This window comes from Lupinus angustifolius, chromosome LG03, assembly GCF_001865875.1.
Source record: "Lupinus angustifolius cultivar Tanjil chromosome LG03, LupAngTanjil_v1.0, whole genome shotgun sequence".
Classification (NCBI taxonomy): Eukaryota; Viridiplantae; Streptophyta; class Magnoliopsida; order Fabales; family Fabaceae; genus Lupinus; species Lupinus angustifolius.
Genome location: NC_032011.1, coordinates 194,272 through 212,427, shown reverse-complemented (window position 1 = coordinate 212,427; position 18,156 = coordinate 194,272). Strand labels below are relative to the sequence as shown.

At 31.9% G+C, this 18,156-nt stretch overlaps 3 protein-coding genes and 1 non-coding gene across 4 annotated transcripts; 2 read left to right on the top strand and 2 right to left on the bottom strand.

The window, feature by feature from the left end:
* LOC109342679 (glutamate receptor 3.4-like) lies at positions 482-4,419 on the bottom strand. Its single transcript, XM_019580631.1, has 6 exons — positions 4,089-4,419; positions 2,372-3,717; positions 1,979-2,256; positions 1,589-1,620; positions 1,089-1,498; positions 482-945 (listed from the first exon to the last, which is right to left on the bottom strand). Exons 1-6 carry the CDS (start codon positions 4,417-4,419, stop codon positions 499-501), a joined length of 2,844 nt encoding a protein of 947 aa, XP_019436176.1. The 3' UTR covers positions 482-498.
* TRNAN-GUU lies at positions 5,916-5,989 on the top strand. Its single transcript has one exon. It is a non-coding gene; the product is annotated as a tRNA-Asn (tRNA).
* On the top strand, positions 6,319-7,797 carry LOC109342499 (2-alkenal reductase (NADP(+)-dependent)-like). The gene is made up of 6 exons (XM_019580476.1): positions 6,319-6,588; positions 6,669-6,852; positions 6,945-7,111; positions 7,188-7,270; positions 7,343-7,469; positions 7,538-7,797. Exons 1-6 carry the CDS (start codon positions 6,343-6,345, stop codon positions 7,790-7,792), a joined length of 1,062 nt encoding a protein of 353 aa, XP_019436021.1. The 5' UTR covers positions 6,319-6,342; the 3' UTR covers positions 7,793-7,797.
* Positions 9,735-13,487, bottom strand: LOC109342498 (transcription factor MYB80-like). The gene is made up of 5 exons (XM_019580475.1): positions 13,255-13,487; positions 12,825-13,166; positions 11,160-11,708; positions 10,404-10,677; positions 9,735-10,257 (listed from the first exon to the last, which is right to left on the bottom strand). Exons 2-5 carry the CDS (start codon positions 13,152-13,154, stop codon positions 10,025-10,027), a joined length of 1,386 nt encoding a protein of 461 aa, XP_019436020.1. The 5' UTR covers positions 13,155-13,166; positions 13,255-13,487; the 3' UTR covers positions 9,735-10,024.

Sequence of the window (18,156 nt, the reverse complement as noted above, 5' to 3'; positions counted from 1 at the left end):
ATTTATTTATTTATTCAATTACTACCACATCTAAATAAATGAATGAACAAACATGACATGACAATGAATCCTAAAACAAGGGAAACATAGACCAAATGGGTTATTTGTATTTGAAGACAAAATTGAATCTGTTATAAACCCATATGTCAAAGATTCCTTATTCCTTATCCTAAGCAATTTGGTTTCCCTTATATTCACGTTGATTGGTTTCTATCAGGGACTGCTTCATTGAGTGTTACAATTTGCAATGATCAATTTGAAGATCTTATTCACATATTGTATATATTGCAATGAAAATGATAATTAAAATACATTTATGGCTTCAAATGTACTGTCTGAATGATAATCTTACAAGCTTAATTTCCTAGAAAAGAAGGAAGAACTACACATATTTTAACATAGACAAATTTGTGTAAATAATGTTATCATTGGTGTAGGCAAAAATAAAAGACATAAAAGAAGACCACACCAATATCAAGAAAAAATGTACATAGTTACTTAGATATGTGAAGTTGATGGATCATCAGAGGTTTGGGTTGTTTCCTTTCTTTTAGTGTTCTGTCTAAATATCTCTTTGACATCTTCTTCTCTCCTATCTATAAAATCGATGAAGCCCTTGAAGCAAGTCATTCGGGTAGTCCTTCTAGACCCATGTGGTTGAATCTCATCAGCAGAATCCTCAGTGTCAGTGCTGAATTTCTTATACTGACACATCACTTTAATAAAGAATAGAGTCAAGGCAAGGAAACATGCAATGCCAATAATAAGAAAGAGGCCCCAGAAGCTACTCAGAGATAGTTCATATGATTGATCACTACTGAGTTGTGCAACACAGACATTTTTCAAAAGCCACTTGTCATGAATCTTTTGCAAATCACCATCATCAGCTAGTTGGAGAATTGCTGTTGACAAATCAACAGCAAGGGGAGAGTCTCTCTGGAATGCCTGTCATTGAGGTACCTCAAACATTAGAATATTATTGGAATCTCAGTGATAATATAGTATAAGAAAGGGTGATACAAAAAATGCTTCTTAATGGATATAGAGTTGGGAAGGTAAACCATAGAGATGTAGATAAAGATACTCACAAATCCCCAACCACTTCTAGTGAACTCCTGCCCAACTATTCTGAATTCACAATTTGTATTGGACATGAAGAGTTCAATATAAGGAAGCTCGTCAACAATGGCCATAACCCCTCCATTTTTTGGTCCACGCGTAAGGGCATCGATATATGCGTCCTGGTTTTTCAAAGAAACTATCCTAGATGGTGCTACATTGAGTTCATCTATGAGATACTTCTTTGCAAATGACCCTTCTTGAATTCCAATTGGTTGAGTATCCGATATCAAGCTATCAATGCCTTCAATTTCAGATGTAAGTTGTTGCACTGTGAGGATGGATGTTAAGCTAGCTGTATAGCTTGAAGTGATTATTAGCACCGCAAAAAGCCATATGATCATCACCACTCTCCCAAGATTACTCACAGTATTCTCTCCTGTGCCAAGTCAAAGCAGCAATACAAGTTAAGCATTGTTGCAGGCAAACATTGAAAATATATATCAATGATAATCTGTGGAGTACATACTGTGTGCGAAAAACATTGTTGAGAAAGTAAACCTGCAAAAGATGAACTAATCTCAGCAAAAGATGTTACTTAGTCTTAAAGCAAGTCATGGATCTTCTAAGGCTAAAGGAGAACATTTTGGCCTACACATGCTATGCTGTGGCTCTAAGTTTAGAAAGAGACTCATTACTTCTCAATTGTATACTGAATGAAAGAAATAAATAAAATATCTTCAATTATGATTTCTGACTAACAAATTATAATGCCCTATAGTAAACAATGTTGCAAATGTGCAATATCAAAGACACCCTAGCAATAACCAGGTAGATTACAAAGGGTCCCTAGTCATCTTCCCATATGTTTTGCTCCAAATGGTACCTGAGAAGGCTTTAACATGGTCGATATACTTACCAAAAGATTGTGTTGAGTTGTTGCCTTGGTGTACCACGAAACTCGTGATTGTGCCTGTGCTCGAGAATCCATACAACAGTTCCCACAAAAAGAAAGAAGGCAGCTGTAACACACCACATTTCAGCAGTGAATGGCTTGAGGAAAGACCAAGCACTTGAATTTATCTCCTTTACACGAACAACAACAACCAGCCCTGATTCCATGTAAGGTTGAGTAAAATCCACAAACCTTGTCCTGTTTGTCACTATTGTAATATCTCCAACAGCTGCATCATAGTTCTGAAGAAGGATATAACCAAATTAACATGACTACTACATTTTGTGTAATTAACATGGTTGTGCAAATAACATGGTTCTAAACCATAGGATCACAAAATTAGACTTAGAAACTTACATTTTGTGAAACCTGATAGACAAGGTCGTTATAGTCAGGATTTATATCACCGTTTCCGAATAGCATATACTGTCGTGGGACAGGATAAGGCAACAAGTTTATGGCTGCTTCAAAGACATCAATGCAATAGCCTTTTACACCAGGAGGGTTCTTCTCCTCGGAAACAAAGTCCAAGTAGCTTACTCTATTAGGCACTGCTATCCTCAGTGGCTTTCCATTGTTAGGGAATACCCACCCCTTTGGTGTATTTGTAGTATCTCCAGGCCATATAACACTAAAAAGTTGTTGACTACTTCTTGAAGTGTTAGGTGGTTGCTCATACAAAATTTCTGGAGCTATAACTGAGAGACCAGAGTAATTAGACCAATAACCAATTCTACGTGATCCAAGTCCGCCGATATTCAGAATATCATATGCTGGATGGATTAAATTCTTATCCGTATCATACTGAATCTGACCACTGATACCGGTGAAGTTTGTTCTCAAAATTGTCTGCAGAAACTGTTGGCCACCATTGAAAACACGAAGCGATGATAAATGCAACATGCTTCCATTTGTGTTATGCAATACAGGATCAGATGAGAAAGATATGTTCCCACCTTCATTGAGAATAACATCAAGAGCATGTGCTGCTAACCAAACAGAATCATATGCATATAGTGCATAAGAATTGAAGTTTTTAGTCTCCTTGTCTTTAAGGCTTTTCAACCTAGAGATGAAACTCCTTTTGAGATTAGTATCTGGTGTGTGGTGACGAAAGGCAACAACCCCTTGTAAGAGATTCAGTGTGTCACTGTTAGTGCCTGCATTCTCTGACGAATCCAACACCGAAGAAAGCCAATTCGTCGCAATCCACACATAACTACTTGTCATCATTCCTAGCTTCTTGGCAATAGAGAAAATTTCCAAACCGGAATCAGGATTAACATGAAGAACATAGATGCGTGATTCCATTAAGTTAACTCCATTTAACAAGTCACTGATATCACTTTTGGGTGCACCAGGAGTGAAAGCAGCCTTAAAAGAAATCTTTGCACGTTTTTCTGCCAAAGCATCTCCTAATACAGAAACTCCATTCCTTCCATTATCATCATCTACATAGATGGCTATTACCTCCCTCCATTTATAGTAATCAATCAAGTCAGCAACTGCATGCATTTGGAAATAGTCATTCTGAGTGGTTCTGATGAAATAAGGGAACTGAAGTGAAGATAGAGAAGGGTCTGTTGCACCAAATGAAATAAGAGGAACATGAAGTTCATTAGCAACTTGAGAGATTATATGGGCTATTCCCGAAGACTGTGGACCAATTGCAGCAACCACATCATTCTCCATCAGCTGCAGAGCTACATTATCAACAAAATAAATTAAGCTTGTTTACTCCTTTTTCACACACACTTCAACAGGAGGGACAAAAGGAGAATGTGTAAAATTTTAGTCATGTTTTTCTACATGGTTATTCATAAGTTACAACAAAAATGAGCCTGATTATATCCAAGATGTCAGGAATATTATATCCATATAGTTGAATTCTAAGTATTAGAAGGTAAGGGACATAAATAATAAAGGAGAGAGTAATAAAAATAAGAAACAAACTTGTACTTTAAACTAAAAAAATTCCTTCAAAACCATTCCTTATTTGGGTGTTAATTTGTAGTTCAAAACAAGACCACTATTTGAACAATGAAACATTCAAGTTTTGATAAACATATAGTACCTTCCACTGTTCCAAGAAAACCGCTGCAATTTGTATCATGTAAAATAACTTCCAATTTAATGCCAGGGAGAATGGTGGTATTAGCATTAACATCATCAATAGCAGCCATGATTGCAGGTTTAGCAGATCTTCCAATGACAGAATTAAGAGTAAATAAGGCTCCAATTCTCAAAACACTTGGTCTTGAAGATGAAGCAGTAGAATTTACAATAGTAGTTCCTGTGCTCCCAACCACTTCCATCGGAATCGAGGAGCAGAAAACCAAGAGGAATAACAGCAACTTACTCATAACCTTGACACCACCATGCCTTGTGAACAAAGGCACCTCCATATTCTGTGATTTAAAGCATCACCAAAAGAACTAAGCACCATTCATGTGTCAACAAAATAATAAGGAACAAAAAGCAAGAATCACAACAATACGTAAGCAAAGTAAAATAGACATGCAAAACATAATTAGGGTTTACCAGAAAATATGTAAGCAACGGGCGTGTTACGTTTTTGAGCGATTTTTGTGAGTTATGGTCTCATCCCACTCACTTGAAAGCCTTTATATATATTGTGTTTGGAGATTGCTGGATAAGCAGGTTTTGACAGCCCAACCGAGTGAAGAAAGTGCACACACACTAAGTTTTTGTTTCTCAACTAATGCATGTATATAATACATGGATATGGATGGATTCCTTTGATGTTAAGACACCACCTTAACACATGCTATATACATATATATTATTAACATTAGCTGTCTCAGTCTTATACTCCAATTTTTGTGGAGAAAGACTATAAAAGTTTACATTCACGTATTTATATTATATTCCTTGCACACTTATTAAGAGCTCTTATCTTAATTACACTTTAAGGTTTGATCGAGACGATAATAAGAAGCATTTATGAGGCAGACTTTGACAGCTTCTATCTCCTATGTAAACTAGTTATAAGTGGCAGATTTGACTTGTTTATTTTTCTTAATGATGGGGAAAACATGGGAAGATGATAATGATTAACATATAAATTAGTTAATTAGTAAAGATATCTCAACATCATATATTAATAATTTTTCGTGCTAAACGTTTAAACGTGTTATACACTAAGGCTTTGGATGATCATTTTAAAGAAAAGAAAATATAATGATAGTGCTATTAACATTCTATCTAGCTGTTTTATTTCATAGGGATTCCTTTATAAAGTTATAAGAGAAATGTTTTTAAAGACAGCCCCTAACTTGTAGGACCAAGATGTGAACCTCAAGTATTGCAATGGACAAATATGAAATAGATAAACATAATTTCTGCCCTTACAACTATAAGCAGAAACTGTACTTTTATGTAGAAACCAAGTTTTGATGCTTGTAGGGCCACTCTATATGTTAATAGTTAGTTCTCTGTTTGGCATGGTTCAAATTACACTATATATATATATATATATGTATATATATCTTACGCTACGTTTGGCACTTAATTCCATAAGAGAAAACAATTCATATGAGCTTCAGGCCTTCAAGTTCGGTTGCATCATTAAAATGTTTGAGTGTAACAACAACTATACAGTCATATATAAATGTAACGTGTGTTTGGATGTTAGAATATTAGTTTATCAAAATTAAATCATATTTAATTGAATATCTACTAAACTCCAAAAGGTTCAGCTAAAATTTGCCAACTCCAAATACAGTTGCAGAGCATCAAAAGTTATAAAAGAAATACTTCAATAACGTTACCTAGTTTTACCATATTTCAATGAAATCGTTTGAATAAATACTTAAATATGTGCACTTGATATTGTAAGGAATGTCATCCTATATATGTTAAGCAATTAGGAGAACCGAGTGCTGGAATAGCTCAGTTGGTTAGAGCGTGTGGCTGTTAACCACAAGGTCGGAGGTTCAACCCCTCCTTCTAGCGAATTTCTCTCTCATTTTTTTCCAACTCTCAACTTTATTTCTTCATAACAACACAACAAGCAGGAGAACTCAGATATCCTTCTTACTCACTATTATGGGATGGGAATTTCATTCTTACTCACTATCTTATTTTGATGTCTCGATCCAATTGGTGATTGCCACATAATTAAAAAATAAAATAATATTTTGATATTATTTGGTGAGAAATGATTAGTAATTTTTGGGAGAAAGTATCCTCCATTATCCTTGTTCACCAACTTTGGCACTCACTACAGGAGCGTTTTGGTTATTAAAAAGAGGAGGGTGGGGTGAATGAGAATGATAAGGAAAAGACATAGTGGTTTGTGAGGAAGCATGGCTGAAGAGGAGAAATCCATGGTGGAAAGCAAAGAATGGTATTTGGCATCCTATGCTCGTGAAGGTGTTCCTACTTCAGATCATCTTAAACTACGAACTCTTCATCTATCACTTGCTCTTCATTCAATCCCTCATGGCCACGTTGCCATTCAATCACTCTTTCTCTCCATAGACCCTTACCTACGCTCCACCTTCACCGCTACTCTAGACGGACTTTGCCTTCCACAATATCAGCTTAACCAGGTTAGGTACCTATGTTTATCTATTTATTATACATGTATATGCTCTTCATTCAAGTGATTTGTTTATTTATATACTTACAGGTGATTACAGCATTTGGAATTGGAAGGGTAAAGGGATCAAAAGACAATAAATATGAAGAGGGGGATATTGTTTTGATTGCATATTCTCCTGTTGCTGAGTATTTTGTGATATCCTCGACTGAGATCATTAGCAAAGTTGATACTGAAAGTGGGATATCATTGCCTGAATATCTAAGCTCTCTAGGTGGCATGGGTTTATATTAAAAAAGGAATAATAGTACATATTTGATGTATTAAATAATGATGAATAAACAACGTTGTGAGGTGTGGATGCAGGAGTAGCAGGGTTTGCAGCATGGGTGGGGATAGAGGTGGTTGGAGAGGCAAAGACAGGATCAAATGTGTTCATATCAGCTGCATGTGGTGCGGTTGGAATCATTGCTGGTCAATTGGCTAAGCTCAAAGGTTGTAGGGTCATCGGAAGCACTGGTTCTGATCAAAAGGTAACTCTTTCAATTATTTTAAAGTTGCACAATCAAATGCGCCAATTCACAACCAATATGATGAATGGTTTCTCAGGTGAGGGTAATTAAGGAAGAATTTGGGTATGATGATGGATTCAACTATAATAAGGAAACAGATTTTGATGCAGCTTTAAGCAAGTAAGTTACATCCTTTTTGTACTTATATATTTATATAGCAAGTTAGCAATTGCTTTGCTTATATATTTACAGGTACTTCCCTAATGGCATTGATGTTTACCTTGACAACGTTGGTGGAAAAATGCTTGAAGCTGTACTTAACCATGTGAACAAGCATGCAAGGATAGCACTATGCGGGATGATATCTGACTATAATAAGGTGAAGAATATAATTGAAGAATATAATTGATAATTGATAATTGTTAATGTTGGAATTAATGCATGCAGGTTTGGAGAGAGAGAGAAGGGCCCAGGAATCTTCTGAATATGATAGGGAAGGAAGTGAGGATGGAGGGTTATATGGTTTTATCATATTTCAATCGTTTTGGAGACTTTGCTACTGAGATGGAAGGTTACATAAAAGAGGGCAAGGTTAAGTCCAAGCATCAAATAAATATAGGAATTGAGACCTTTTTAGATTGCTTATGTTCCTTATTCTCTAGCTCTAATGTTGGAAAAGTACTTGTTCAACTTCACCCATAGCTCCAACCAATGGAAAATAAATAGTGTCCTAACACTATATGCTCCAACCAATGGAAAATAAATAGTGTCCTAACACTATATGCTCCAACCAATGGAAAATAAATAGTGTCCTAACACTATATGCTCCAACCAATGGAAAATAAATAGTGTCCTAACACTATATTCTCCATCATCATTTCCGTCATTACTCTTTCTCTTATTTCAATCATTTGTGTATTATTAAAATCATAAGACAAATGCATACAAATGATGAAAGTATTTGTGGGGATCATCCAATAATTCCTCCCAATTATGGTTTACAATTATGATTTTGACTTCTCTCCCACTTTTACTCCTTTGGATAAATATATTAGATGATTTATATGTGCTTTTTTTTATTGTAGCCGTCCATTCTCATCTTTTCTAACGTGTGTTTCGAATATAGTCAGTAATTATTCTTCCCTTCACATTTTTGTGCAATATAATTATTTATCTACTTTATTTTCTTAAGGCATTGGCTAAGGAATGAAAATGGAAGAAAAGAGTTAAAGAAAAAAAAAAGTAATCAAAAATGATGAGATGATAATATATATTATAATTTTAAAATTTTACCACATATATCTCATTTCAAATATTTCCCATCTATTGTTTTTATTAATAAACAAATAACAAAATGTGTTCATGTCATACTACTCTAAATATGGGTAAAGCAAGTTTGCATACCACCCGCTAATAAATAAAAAAATAAAAAATTATGAAAAAAATAAAAAGTATGTAAAATTAAAAAATAATTTTATGTCACTCATATTTTAAATTACATATAATAATATATTAGTTCAAACAGTTTTATATTATATACTTTTCAAGCGATAAAATCAAGGCATGACATTTAATAATTATTATCAAAATGTATGTGGCCCACTATTTTCTCGGCAAACAAGGCATACAAAAGAGGGTGGTGGCATCTGTGATTGGAAGTGGACTCAATGCTGGTTATGGACATTTTCATTGCCAAATCTAAACCTCATTGGTCCTTACAAAATGAGTGGACTTCCTGCAAAACAATCTTGGATTACATGACTTGGAAAATATCTCATATCTATCGAGAAGGAAACTCTTGTGCAGATAAGTTGGCATCTCATGCGGCTAAATATAGAACAAATTCTTTCTCGAATTCTATCCCTACTATCATCCTTAATGAGTTCAATAGGAACTTATTAAGCCTTCCAAACTATAGATTTAAAAACTTGCTAACTTGTATGTTCTCCTTCGGCTAATATATTGTGCGCTTTTGCACACTTGCTTAAAAAAAAATACGTGGCCCACTTGTCTAATCCATTAGAAAAGCTTAAGGGTAAAGTAGACATTTTGAGATAATGAACAATTTTTCTATATCATATCCACCCAGAGCAATAATTACTGATAGGCTGGACTCATGAGTATAGTCCAAATTGCAAATAATAGTTTTTTGTGTGAGATTTTCATTGGTAAAGTATTACATATTAACTACTAAATACAGAGCGGTTTATATGAAGCATGTTCTTTGTCTCACATTTCATATATGTGAATGAAGGAACCGAACATCAATTAAGCACTATATATGGAGGAAAATAAGCATTGAAAGGCTGGTTTAAACTGGGCATGATGGACACAATGAATAATGGAAATTATAAATATAGTCAATCTAATATATATTTCTTGGGTAGTTTTGAATGAAGAAAATATTATGTTAAAACATCATGAGATATCATTAAAAAAACTTGGCATGAACCCAAGGTGACGTGAATGTTGTTATAATAATTCCCTATATCAGATTTTGCTTTAGAAAACAAGATCTAGGTTAAAACAAGTCATAAATTCATTTCTACCATAAATTCATTTCTAACATAACATTAAATTGAATTGCAAAGTTGGCTGGCAGAAATATACTACTACCACTACTTTAGTTCTAAGTTGGTCCACCAAAATCTAAATTCTAAGCATGACATAAGATCATCATGTACAAAGCATTCTTGGATGCTTATAGAGCTGCTACCAGTAATAGCATGCACGCACTAAAAGTCTAAAACTACAAATCAAATCCAATAGTCTAATTCTCACACAAATCCGAAAGTGTAGTGGCTTGTGTGCTTTGATTAATTATCCTAGTCCTAGCTAGTTCTAGCTAGCTAACTAACCAAGCATCTTAAATAACTTAAATACATGCATAGTTTCTATATATCCCTCTACATTATTGAACATACTCTTTGAAATTTAGCATATGCTAGGCATGTTGTTCCATCCTAATTCTGGCTCGATGGTGGGGCCAGGTGGAGGAGTATTGGTTTGAGTTTTTTGATGTCCCGATGATTCAGCTTTATCACCTCCACTGTACCACTCTGGCGTTGGCATTTCTGTCGGGAAATTGTTCAGCAGGCTACACAAGTCATCATCCCAGCTCACATCTATCTCCTCCAATGTTGGGTCCTTACCACTTTGTTTCTTCCCTGTGCATTAAACAACTTCCTCACATCCAAACATGCACTATATAGGTTTAATAATCAAATCCTACATTAACTCTTTTTAAATATCTGAGTTATCCTCATTATATGGTATTAAATTTATGAAACACAAGAACAATGAATATGTTCACCTGATGAGGTCATGGGGATTTCATTACTAGATTTTCCACTGTTCTTCTTCTTCAAGGCTGAATCAACAGTAGTGCCTCTCTCCTCTGCATTTTCCATAATCACAATACTTTTCCTCTTGTTAGATGATTTCTCTGCTGCTGTTACTACGGTTGAATCCTCACTCCTTGTATTGTTGTTGCGTAAAATACTTTGACCCTCCACAACTAAAGCACCCAACAAGCTCCTATTTCCTTCAAGAGAAAATGGTGCAACCTCGTATTGTTCATTGTTAACCTGTGGGACGAAAACGAGGATTTATATTACTTGGTTCCTCATCAACCTGATGGTAATGATAGTCATGTGATCAGTTAAATGATGAAAGCTCGGTGAGCAGGACCTGGTCCTACTCTTTCATTCAATTTGACTCGATCATGACTATGCTCCAAGTATGGTTAGATTTCATCGAGTTTATGGCTGAGATCGAATTCAAAAATTAGACCCGATCAATATTTAAGGCACGATAAGAGACAGAAATGATATGGTCTGTCTCGTTCCGTCCTATGGTAACTCATTCATCATATTTGTATATTGTATGTCTACTCAATTAGATGCAGGGCAATGACATCTCTTTAATAAAAAATATCAATAATTCTTTAATTAATATATATATATATATATATATATATATATATTATTTTATATTGGAGTGAAATTTGAGGGAAAAATATTAAGCCGAAGTTTTTAATATAATAAGGAAGTGTCACTTAACCCTATACCTTGCTTGAAGCTCCCATGAAACCATCAACACCGCTAACATTGGATGAAGCTGGAGTAACCGAGTCGGGTGGTGTTTGGCTTGAAGAGACCGAGCTTGGCGCCAATGGAGGCATGATAGAACTTATATTGAAACCATTATTAAAGTATTGGGAACCATGTGAAACAGGTTGAGCAGAATTATTAGAAACAACAAACCCATGGTAGTTGAACAAATTGGATGATGAACCATATAGAGGAATAGGTTGGTTCTTTTTAGGGTTTACAAGAGCATGGTAATGGTTTGAGTTATTCAACTTCTTAGGGTTTACAAGAGCATGGTAATGGTTTGAGGCATTCAACTTCTTAGGATAAGAAGATAATAGTGGAGGAAATGATGAAGATGTAAGAGAAGAATTGTAAGGTTTTTCAAAATATTGCTCCTCTCGTAGATGGTAGAGAGTTGCATCACGTATAACTTTTGGAGGGTAAATTGGTAAACCCGCTCTCTCTCGCCTTTTTATTCTCGTATTCCAAAAGTTCTTTATTTCATTGTCAGTCCTGCCAGGTAACTGAAAACAAAAATCGAGAAAATAATATTATGGATTTTTATGAGGGAAATAAAAACAAAAAACAAAAAGTCAAAAACACAAAAAAAGGCATAAAAATCGAGTAATTTGTCTTAAAAGAAAGCTTTACCAAATCCAAAATGAAAGAATAGCGTTGGATGCCATATAAAAAGATTTAGATAAAATAATGAGATTAGCAAAAGGAAATTGGAAAGTGCTGATATTAGGAAATTCAAAATTGGACAATAAATAAAACTAAAATTTAAAATAGATAGCAATTAAAGAAAAACAATTGAAATTCTTCCTTTGTTTGAAATGATAAAATCTTCAATATAATCTTTTACTATAACAGCTGCTTCTATTAAAAGTAGAGTAATATAATTAAACTCTGACTGAAAATTTAGGATTTTCCAAAATTGACGAAGCATAAAATGTTGGTCACAAAATAAACAAGGTAACATGAATCATACATTTTTATCAATAAAATTATATTAAATAATATAAAAATATTAGTTTATATTTTTATAACGTTTCTAATTAAATGGTATATTCTGGATAATCCAAAACACAAATGAAAAATTAATTTGGAAGTAGAAACAGAAATGAATTTTCATAACCTATCATCTTTGTTTTTAGGCATGATTGGGTCAAAATCAAATCACATCTGGCAGATCTAAATGGAACAAATCTGGAGATAAAAATACCAGACCAAAAAACACTTACATCTTCTAATGAATATTGATGAGACTTAAGTTAATTCAATCCAAACAACAATACCAATCAAAGTTCAGATTTGAAGCCAATGATTCAACTAAAAACCATGAATACGACATAACACAGTGGAATTTGGAATCTCCAGCAAATTTTTATCCATTCACATTCCATAAAAAAAACCATATTATACATCAATCCAGTCAACAAAAGCAATTTAAAATTATTATTAAAATATATAGAAAAAAACTTTTCATGCTGATAGAGAAAGCGTGTAAAGATGATGAATAAAGAAATGGAAATTTGAATGAAAACTATGATTACATAAAAAAAAGAATGATATTAAAATATTATATTATACTAAAAAAAACAATGGTATGTAGATATGGTAGCAATTGACGTGTTTACCTGTGAGGCCATTCGAGCCCATTTGTTTCCGAGTTTGGCGTGAAGATCAACAATAACTCGTTCTTCTTCTGGAGAAAATGCACCTTTCTTAAGATTTGGCCTAAGATGATTGGCCCACCTGAGTCTACAACTTTTACCACACCTTGACAATCCTGAATTCTTTGGAACTGAATTCCAATTCCCTTCACCATATGTGTTCACGTATTCTATTAAAATCGCATCTTCATCTGGTGTCCACGGTCCTTTCTTCAAAGAACCTTCGTAATCATTTGCCACCTCTTCATTGTTGTTGTTGTTGTTATTGTTGTTGTTGGAGATTATTCTCATCATTCTCCACCCAGCCTATGACGTGAGAAAGGTTGAATAATTAAATATAATTGCAACATAATTGAAACCTAATAAATAAATAAATGAAGCTCCTATATATTACCTGGTAACTAGGTTAGGAGATTATGATATAAAATAATGTTGTGAAAGATGGATAAAGAGTTCTTGTCTCCTCTCAATGAGCTGAAATATATGGTGAATAGTGAAAAGAGAATAATTATATTAAGAGAGTATAGAGAGAGAGAGAGAGAGAAGGACTAAGGCCTTGTCTTCTTCATCTCTTTTTGTTTTGTTGTTTAGAGAAAGACAGTGAGAGAGAGAGAGATATGGTGTGTGTTTGTGTTTGTGTTTGTGTTTGTGTTTGTGTTTGTGTTGTGTTTGTGTTTGTTGGGTGAAAAGGGTTTAGAGTTTTGGTATTTTGTGTTTAGAGAAAAGGAAAGAAGAATAAAATAAAAGGAAGAGTTGATGAATTGTGATTAGAGGTGTGAGCTAACATTTCGTCCCGCGTTACATGCTAAGTGTTACGTCCTCAATTACTCTACACGTTTCTTTCCTACATTGCACATTTTTTATGTTTTTATGTATATACTAATATACATCACTTACTCCATTTTTAATACACATCTAACTTTACCATTATATTCAAATAAACATTAAATCATACCCAAATCTTCCTTAATTTAATTTTAATATTATAATAATCATAGATCTTCCTAATATATTAAACTACAATTTTTTTATGTATGATATGTGTCTCTTTTCATATGACTGTGAAGATTTATAGTTTTTTCTAGATGAATCATTTTCTCCTTAAAATTAAAGTTATAGAAAAATATTAAAAATAGATTTAAATAAAATATGTTCCTTCTATAACGAGGGCAACTATATTTAGAAAGAATGGAAGTTAATAAAGAATAATAACTCGCTTATATTTTAATGTATTATAATTCAGTATTTAAGTATAATATAATTGTCATGAGTAACTCTTATTAATTTTATAGATGGCATTTGATATACATATCATATAAAACAGATATGAAATGTGTTATGTTTAAACAAGACAAAACTTTGAAAAATATAGCATACTGGTTTCATAAAAATAATAGAACTAAAGACATTAAGATAAAATATATAGTCTAATTATTTGATTAGAGAATAGTTTTATATGTTAATAGTTAAGTTTTTATACTAACAATACATTAGTTATTATTTATGTCCTAATTATTATTGAGTATAACATATTGAATGATAATGAATGATATAATATATGTATATAAGTCTATCCTAACAATATATAAATATTAAATCTTTCTGATTGACAAATAAGGATTTATTAATGATAAATAAAATGTGCAGATTACACAAAAATATTAAATCTTATTTGATTCTACCGAGTAATATATGCATATCAAAAAGCCAGCAAAGTCTTACCTTCACGTTTCTTAATCACTTTAGTTATTTTTCTCTATTTTTTAAATATTATAAATTTAGCCATTTTGTATGACAAATAAATCATTCTATATAATGCGACAAATTTTAAAATCCTTCAGGAATTATGGATTTTTATTTATTAATATGCTGTTTTTATTTATAATTATTATGACCTTGAAATCATACGCCAAAAAATATTAGTTTCAAATGGTAAGATGGGTGGAATATTTTTAAAAACTAATAAACTGCCATATGTAGAGAGAGTTTGGGGTATTTATATATTTCTTTTAATAAAATATTATATTATTTTCATTCGTTGAAAAAAATAATAATAATGACTAAATTTTCCAAAATATCACATTTCTATTATATTCGTTGAATTGACTTTGAATTTTAACAATTATAATGTTTTGGACTTTTCTCAATAATTAATGACCTTCCATTATATTTTGAGTTGATGGTGTAAATTTTTTATATGATTAATACATTATTCACTGTGCATTATGTATTTTTGTACTGCAAAAATATGTAACATTTTCTGTATAAATATACTATCTATCTACGTCATACAATACTTCCTCTCATCCTTATTATAAGATAATTTCAACTTAATTGTAAAGATTAAAAAAATAGTTGATTTTTTCTAACTTTATTATGTTTTAAAAATATACTACATTGGACACTTTTACTCTCATATAATAATATTATAGTATTTCTTAGTTCATAGTCTTGAAAAACAAGAAAGTGCAAATTTTAATTTAATATCATTATGTATGGATTATTGATTCTGAGAAGAAGAAGAAAAAAGATTAAAGGTTTCAATAAAGAAAAAAGATATAAAAAAATTTACATATGATTTTTTCCCATATATACTGAAATGAATTATATTATGATTTTATATATACAATCTCCAATCAACTAATATAATAAAGATTTAATATGTATATACTGCCAGTGTAAGTATTTTTATATTATCAGCAAATTATCACAATTGATTTATTAATTACTATTGATATATACTAAAAACTCAAAACCCTAATTATACAAAACTCATGCAACAAAAAACTCATCTAAAATTCCAAAAAACCTTCACCAATTTAGGTTTTAAAGTGATACATGTAACTGAATGAATAATCTTAGTTTACATCATACAAAATAAAAAATAAAATACAAATAATAATCTATAAATTTGATATAACTCATACAACTCAAAAATCAGAACAAAATTCTTAAAAACCCTGGACTGGAAACACTGGTCCAAGGCAAAGAAAAAAAAGAAAAAAAAGTGGGAGGGGTCTCGTGCATGGGGTGCACGAGATTAGGAGAGAAAAAATTAATCCCGTGTACCCCATACATGAGTTTGGTGGGGCAAAAATTGTTTCCCAAGAATCGTATACCCTATACACGATTTTAATAAAAAGTATACTAATTACATAATATTTAAAAAAGTTATATCATAATAGTAATAAGACAATCAAACTATATAAATTTTCCGATGAAATGAATCTAAATGTGTTAAGATAGTGCACTGTATGAATTAGTCTTATTACTTCATTTTGTTGGATCTACTACTATTGACTACTTAGAAATTCTAAATATTAGAAATGTGATTTTTTTTTTATTAACTCATTAAAGTGATTCACATCTTGTGTGTTCCAAATCTATCATGGTTTAGTTATGGTTAGCGTTTGTGTTTTCATGTTGATGGAGATCCTCCTCAACTCTGTTGATGTCATCCCATTTACCACGTAAGTGATGGTAATGCTCTCTAGTTCTTTCTTATTAAAATCTACTTGTTGTGTAGCTATCATTCTTATTAATTTCCTTGTCTTTTGTGGTTAAACTAGCTTCAAGATAACTTCTGTTTTGGATAGGCTGATAATGGTTAAGCTTGGAAATAACTTCTTCCACTGATAATTAAACGTTATTGTCTTATAGTATTTGAAGATTGCAGTTGTCATTAAAAGTTTAAAGTGTTTAATCCATCTACCTAAAACTATCTTTCCATCATTTTCATTGTAGATTTAGTCAACATTTGCAACCCCTCCAAGCCATGTTTATATTAGTCTATGCATTTATTATAATTACTTTCCTTTTTAAATATATTATTTATAATAAGTTTAAAACTTAGTAAGCATTAGTGCATTACCTTGATGGGGAGTATTAAAATATAGTTTATGATATATTTTAATATACTAATTAAATAATACATAGATTATATAAACTTTATAAATATTACACGTAAAGATGCCTATTTTAGTGATTCTTCTGTAAGAATAATTAAATAATAATATTTTATGATACTTTTTTGAGTTTGTATCTTCCAAGTCAAAAACAATTATTACAAAGTTAACTCTTTTTAGTTTATCCATTAAGTTTTATTTTATGGTTACAAAAGATTTGTTTTCTCAAATTTAACCAATGTTTGGACAATTAATGGATTAAATGGACAAACAATTTATAGATAGTTCATTATATATCCTATGTTAAAAATAGGTCAATTATGATAAAATTATAATTTTCTCCTTTACAAGATAGTAAATAAAGCATCGCCTTAGTCATCGGCTTCACAAGACACTTTTTAATTTCGACCCCATTATTATAGAAGCGTTAAGCCTAAGTTATTGGGCCTCACTTTGGTTTATTTTTAATTTCACCCAAATGATATCTATTGCTTCACTTAGGTTCATCATTATGCTGATTTCTTACTTCTCAACATCTTTATCACCGGGAGCATATCTACTGTACCATAAAATGTATCATTCCATATGTCACTCTATATGTCATCTATTGTACCATAAAGTGTGTCACTTCATGATTCATGATTATGTAGATTTCTTACTTCTCAACATCATTGTCACCGGGAGCACATCTACTGTACTACAAAGTGTGTGTCACTCCATGTGTCATCTGTTGTATCATAAAATGTGTCACTTCATGATTAAGCAGATTTCTTACTTCTAAATATCATTGTCACCGACTCATGAATCACCTCATTCATTCAAATCCCTACCGTTTTTCTTAAGGATTTTCACCTATAAATATATTCATACACTAACAATATAAAGATTTATATACAATTAGTATATCATCAATCATTCATTTGTATTAATTTTATCTGAAAGTCAACAATAATTAAAATGTAGTAATATAAAAACTCTTATACTATCAGTGTATATTTTTTCTCTCTATACATTAGGTGCCCCCTACCAAACAAACTAATAATGTAAAAACTTAAATTTCACAATCTTAGAATTGGAACCTCTAAACTCATGGATAGATTAAAGTTACAATAATGGAATCATAAAATGGTTATAATGAGAGGTGATAAAAATGTTGAATGTTCAAATCTTGTTTATTAAAAACAATAACATACTAACATTTGTATATATAAAAAGAAAATTAAAAAAATAATTTCAGATTACCAACTTCTAGACTTATAAGATATATGGATCATTTATGGTGAGTCTAACCACTTTTGTATTCAACACCCCTTGTAATTATCATTATATTTTATAAAACAAGACAAATTTTTAGATGGTAGAAAATCTACCGCATAATAACTCACATATCA

Bases quoted from the DNA above. Each gene is read 5' to 3' on its own strand.
- LOC109342679 (XM_019580631.1), bottom strand. From the start codon at position 4,419: ATGGAGGTGCCTTTGTTCACAAGGCATGGTGGTGTCAAGGTTATGAGT. The intron at 1,499-1,588 runs GTATGTACTCCA...GACTTGGCACAG, and splicing joins AACAATGTTTTTCGCACACA to GAGAGAATACTGTGAGTAAT. The intron at 946-1,088 runs GTGAGTATCTTT...CCTCAATGACAG, and splicing joins CTAGAAGTGGTTGGGGATTT to GCATTCCAGAGAGACTCTCC.
- LOC109342499 (XM_019580476.1), top strand. From the start codon at position 6,343: ATGGCTGAAGAGGAGAAATCCATGGTGGAAAGCAAAGAATGGTATTTG. The intron at 7,271-7,342 runs GTAAGTTACATC...ATATATTTACAG, and splicing joins TTTGATGCAGCTTTAAGCAA to GTACTTCCCTAATGGCATTG. The intron at 7,470-7,537 runs GTGAAGAATATA...TAATGCATGCAG, and splicing joins TGATATCTGACTATAATAAG to GTTTGGAGAGAGAGAGAAGG.
- LOC109342498 (XM_019580475.1), bottom strand. From the start codon at position 13,154: ATGATGAGAATAATCTCCAACAACAACAATAACAACAACAACAACAAT. The intron at 10,678-11,159 runs GTATAGGGTTAA...TTCGTCCCACAG, and splicing joins TCATGGGAGCTTCAAGCAAG to GTTAACAATGAACAATACGA. The intron at 10,258-10,403 runs GTGAACATATTC...TTTAATGCACAG, and splicing joins AATCCCCATGACCTCATCAG to GGAAGAAACAAAGTGGTAAG.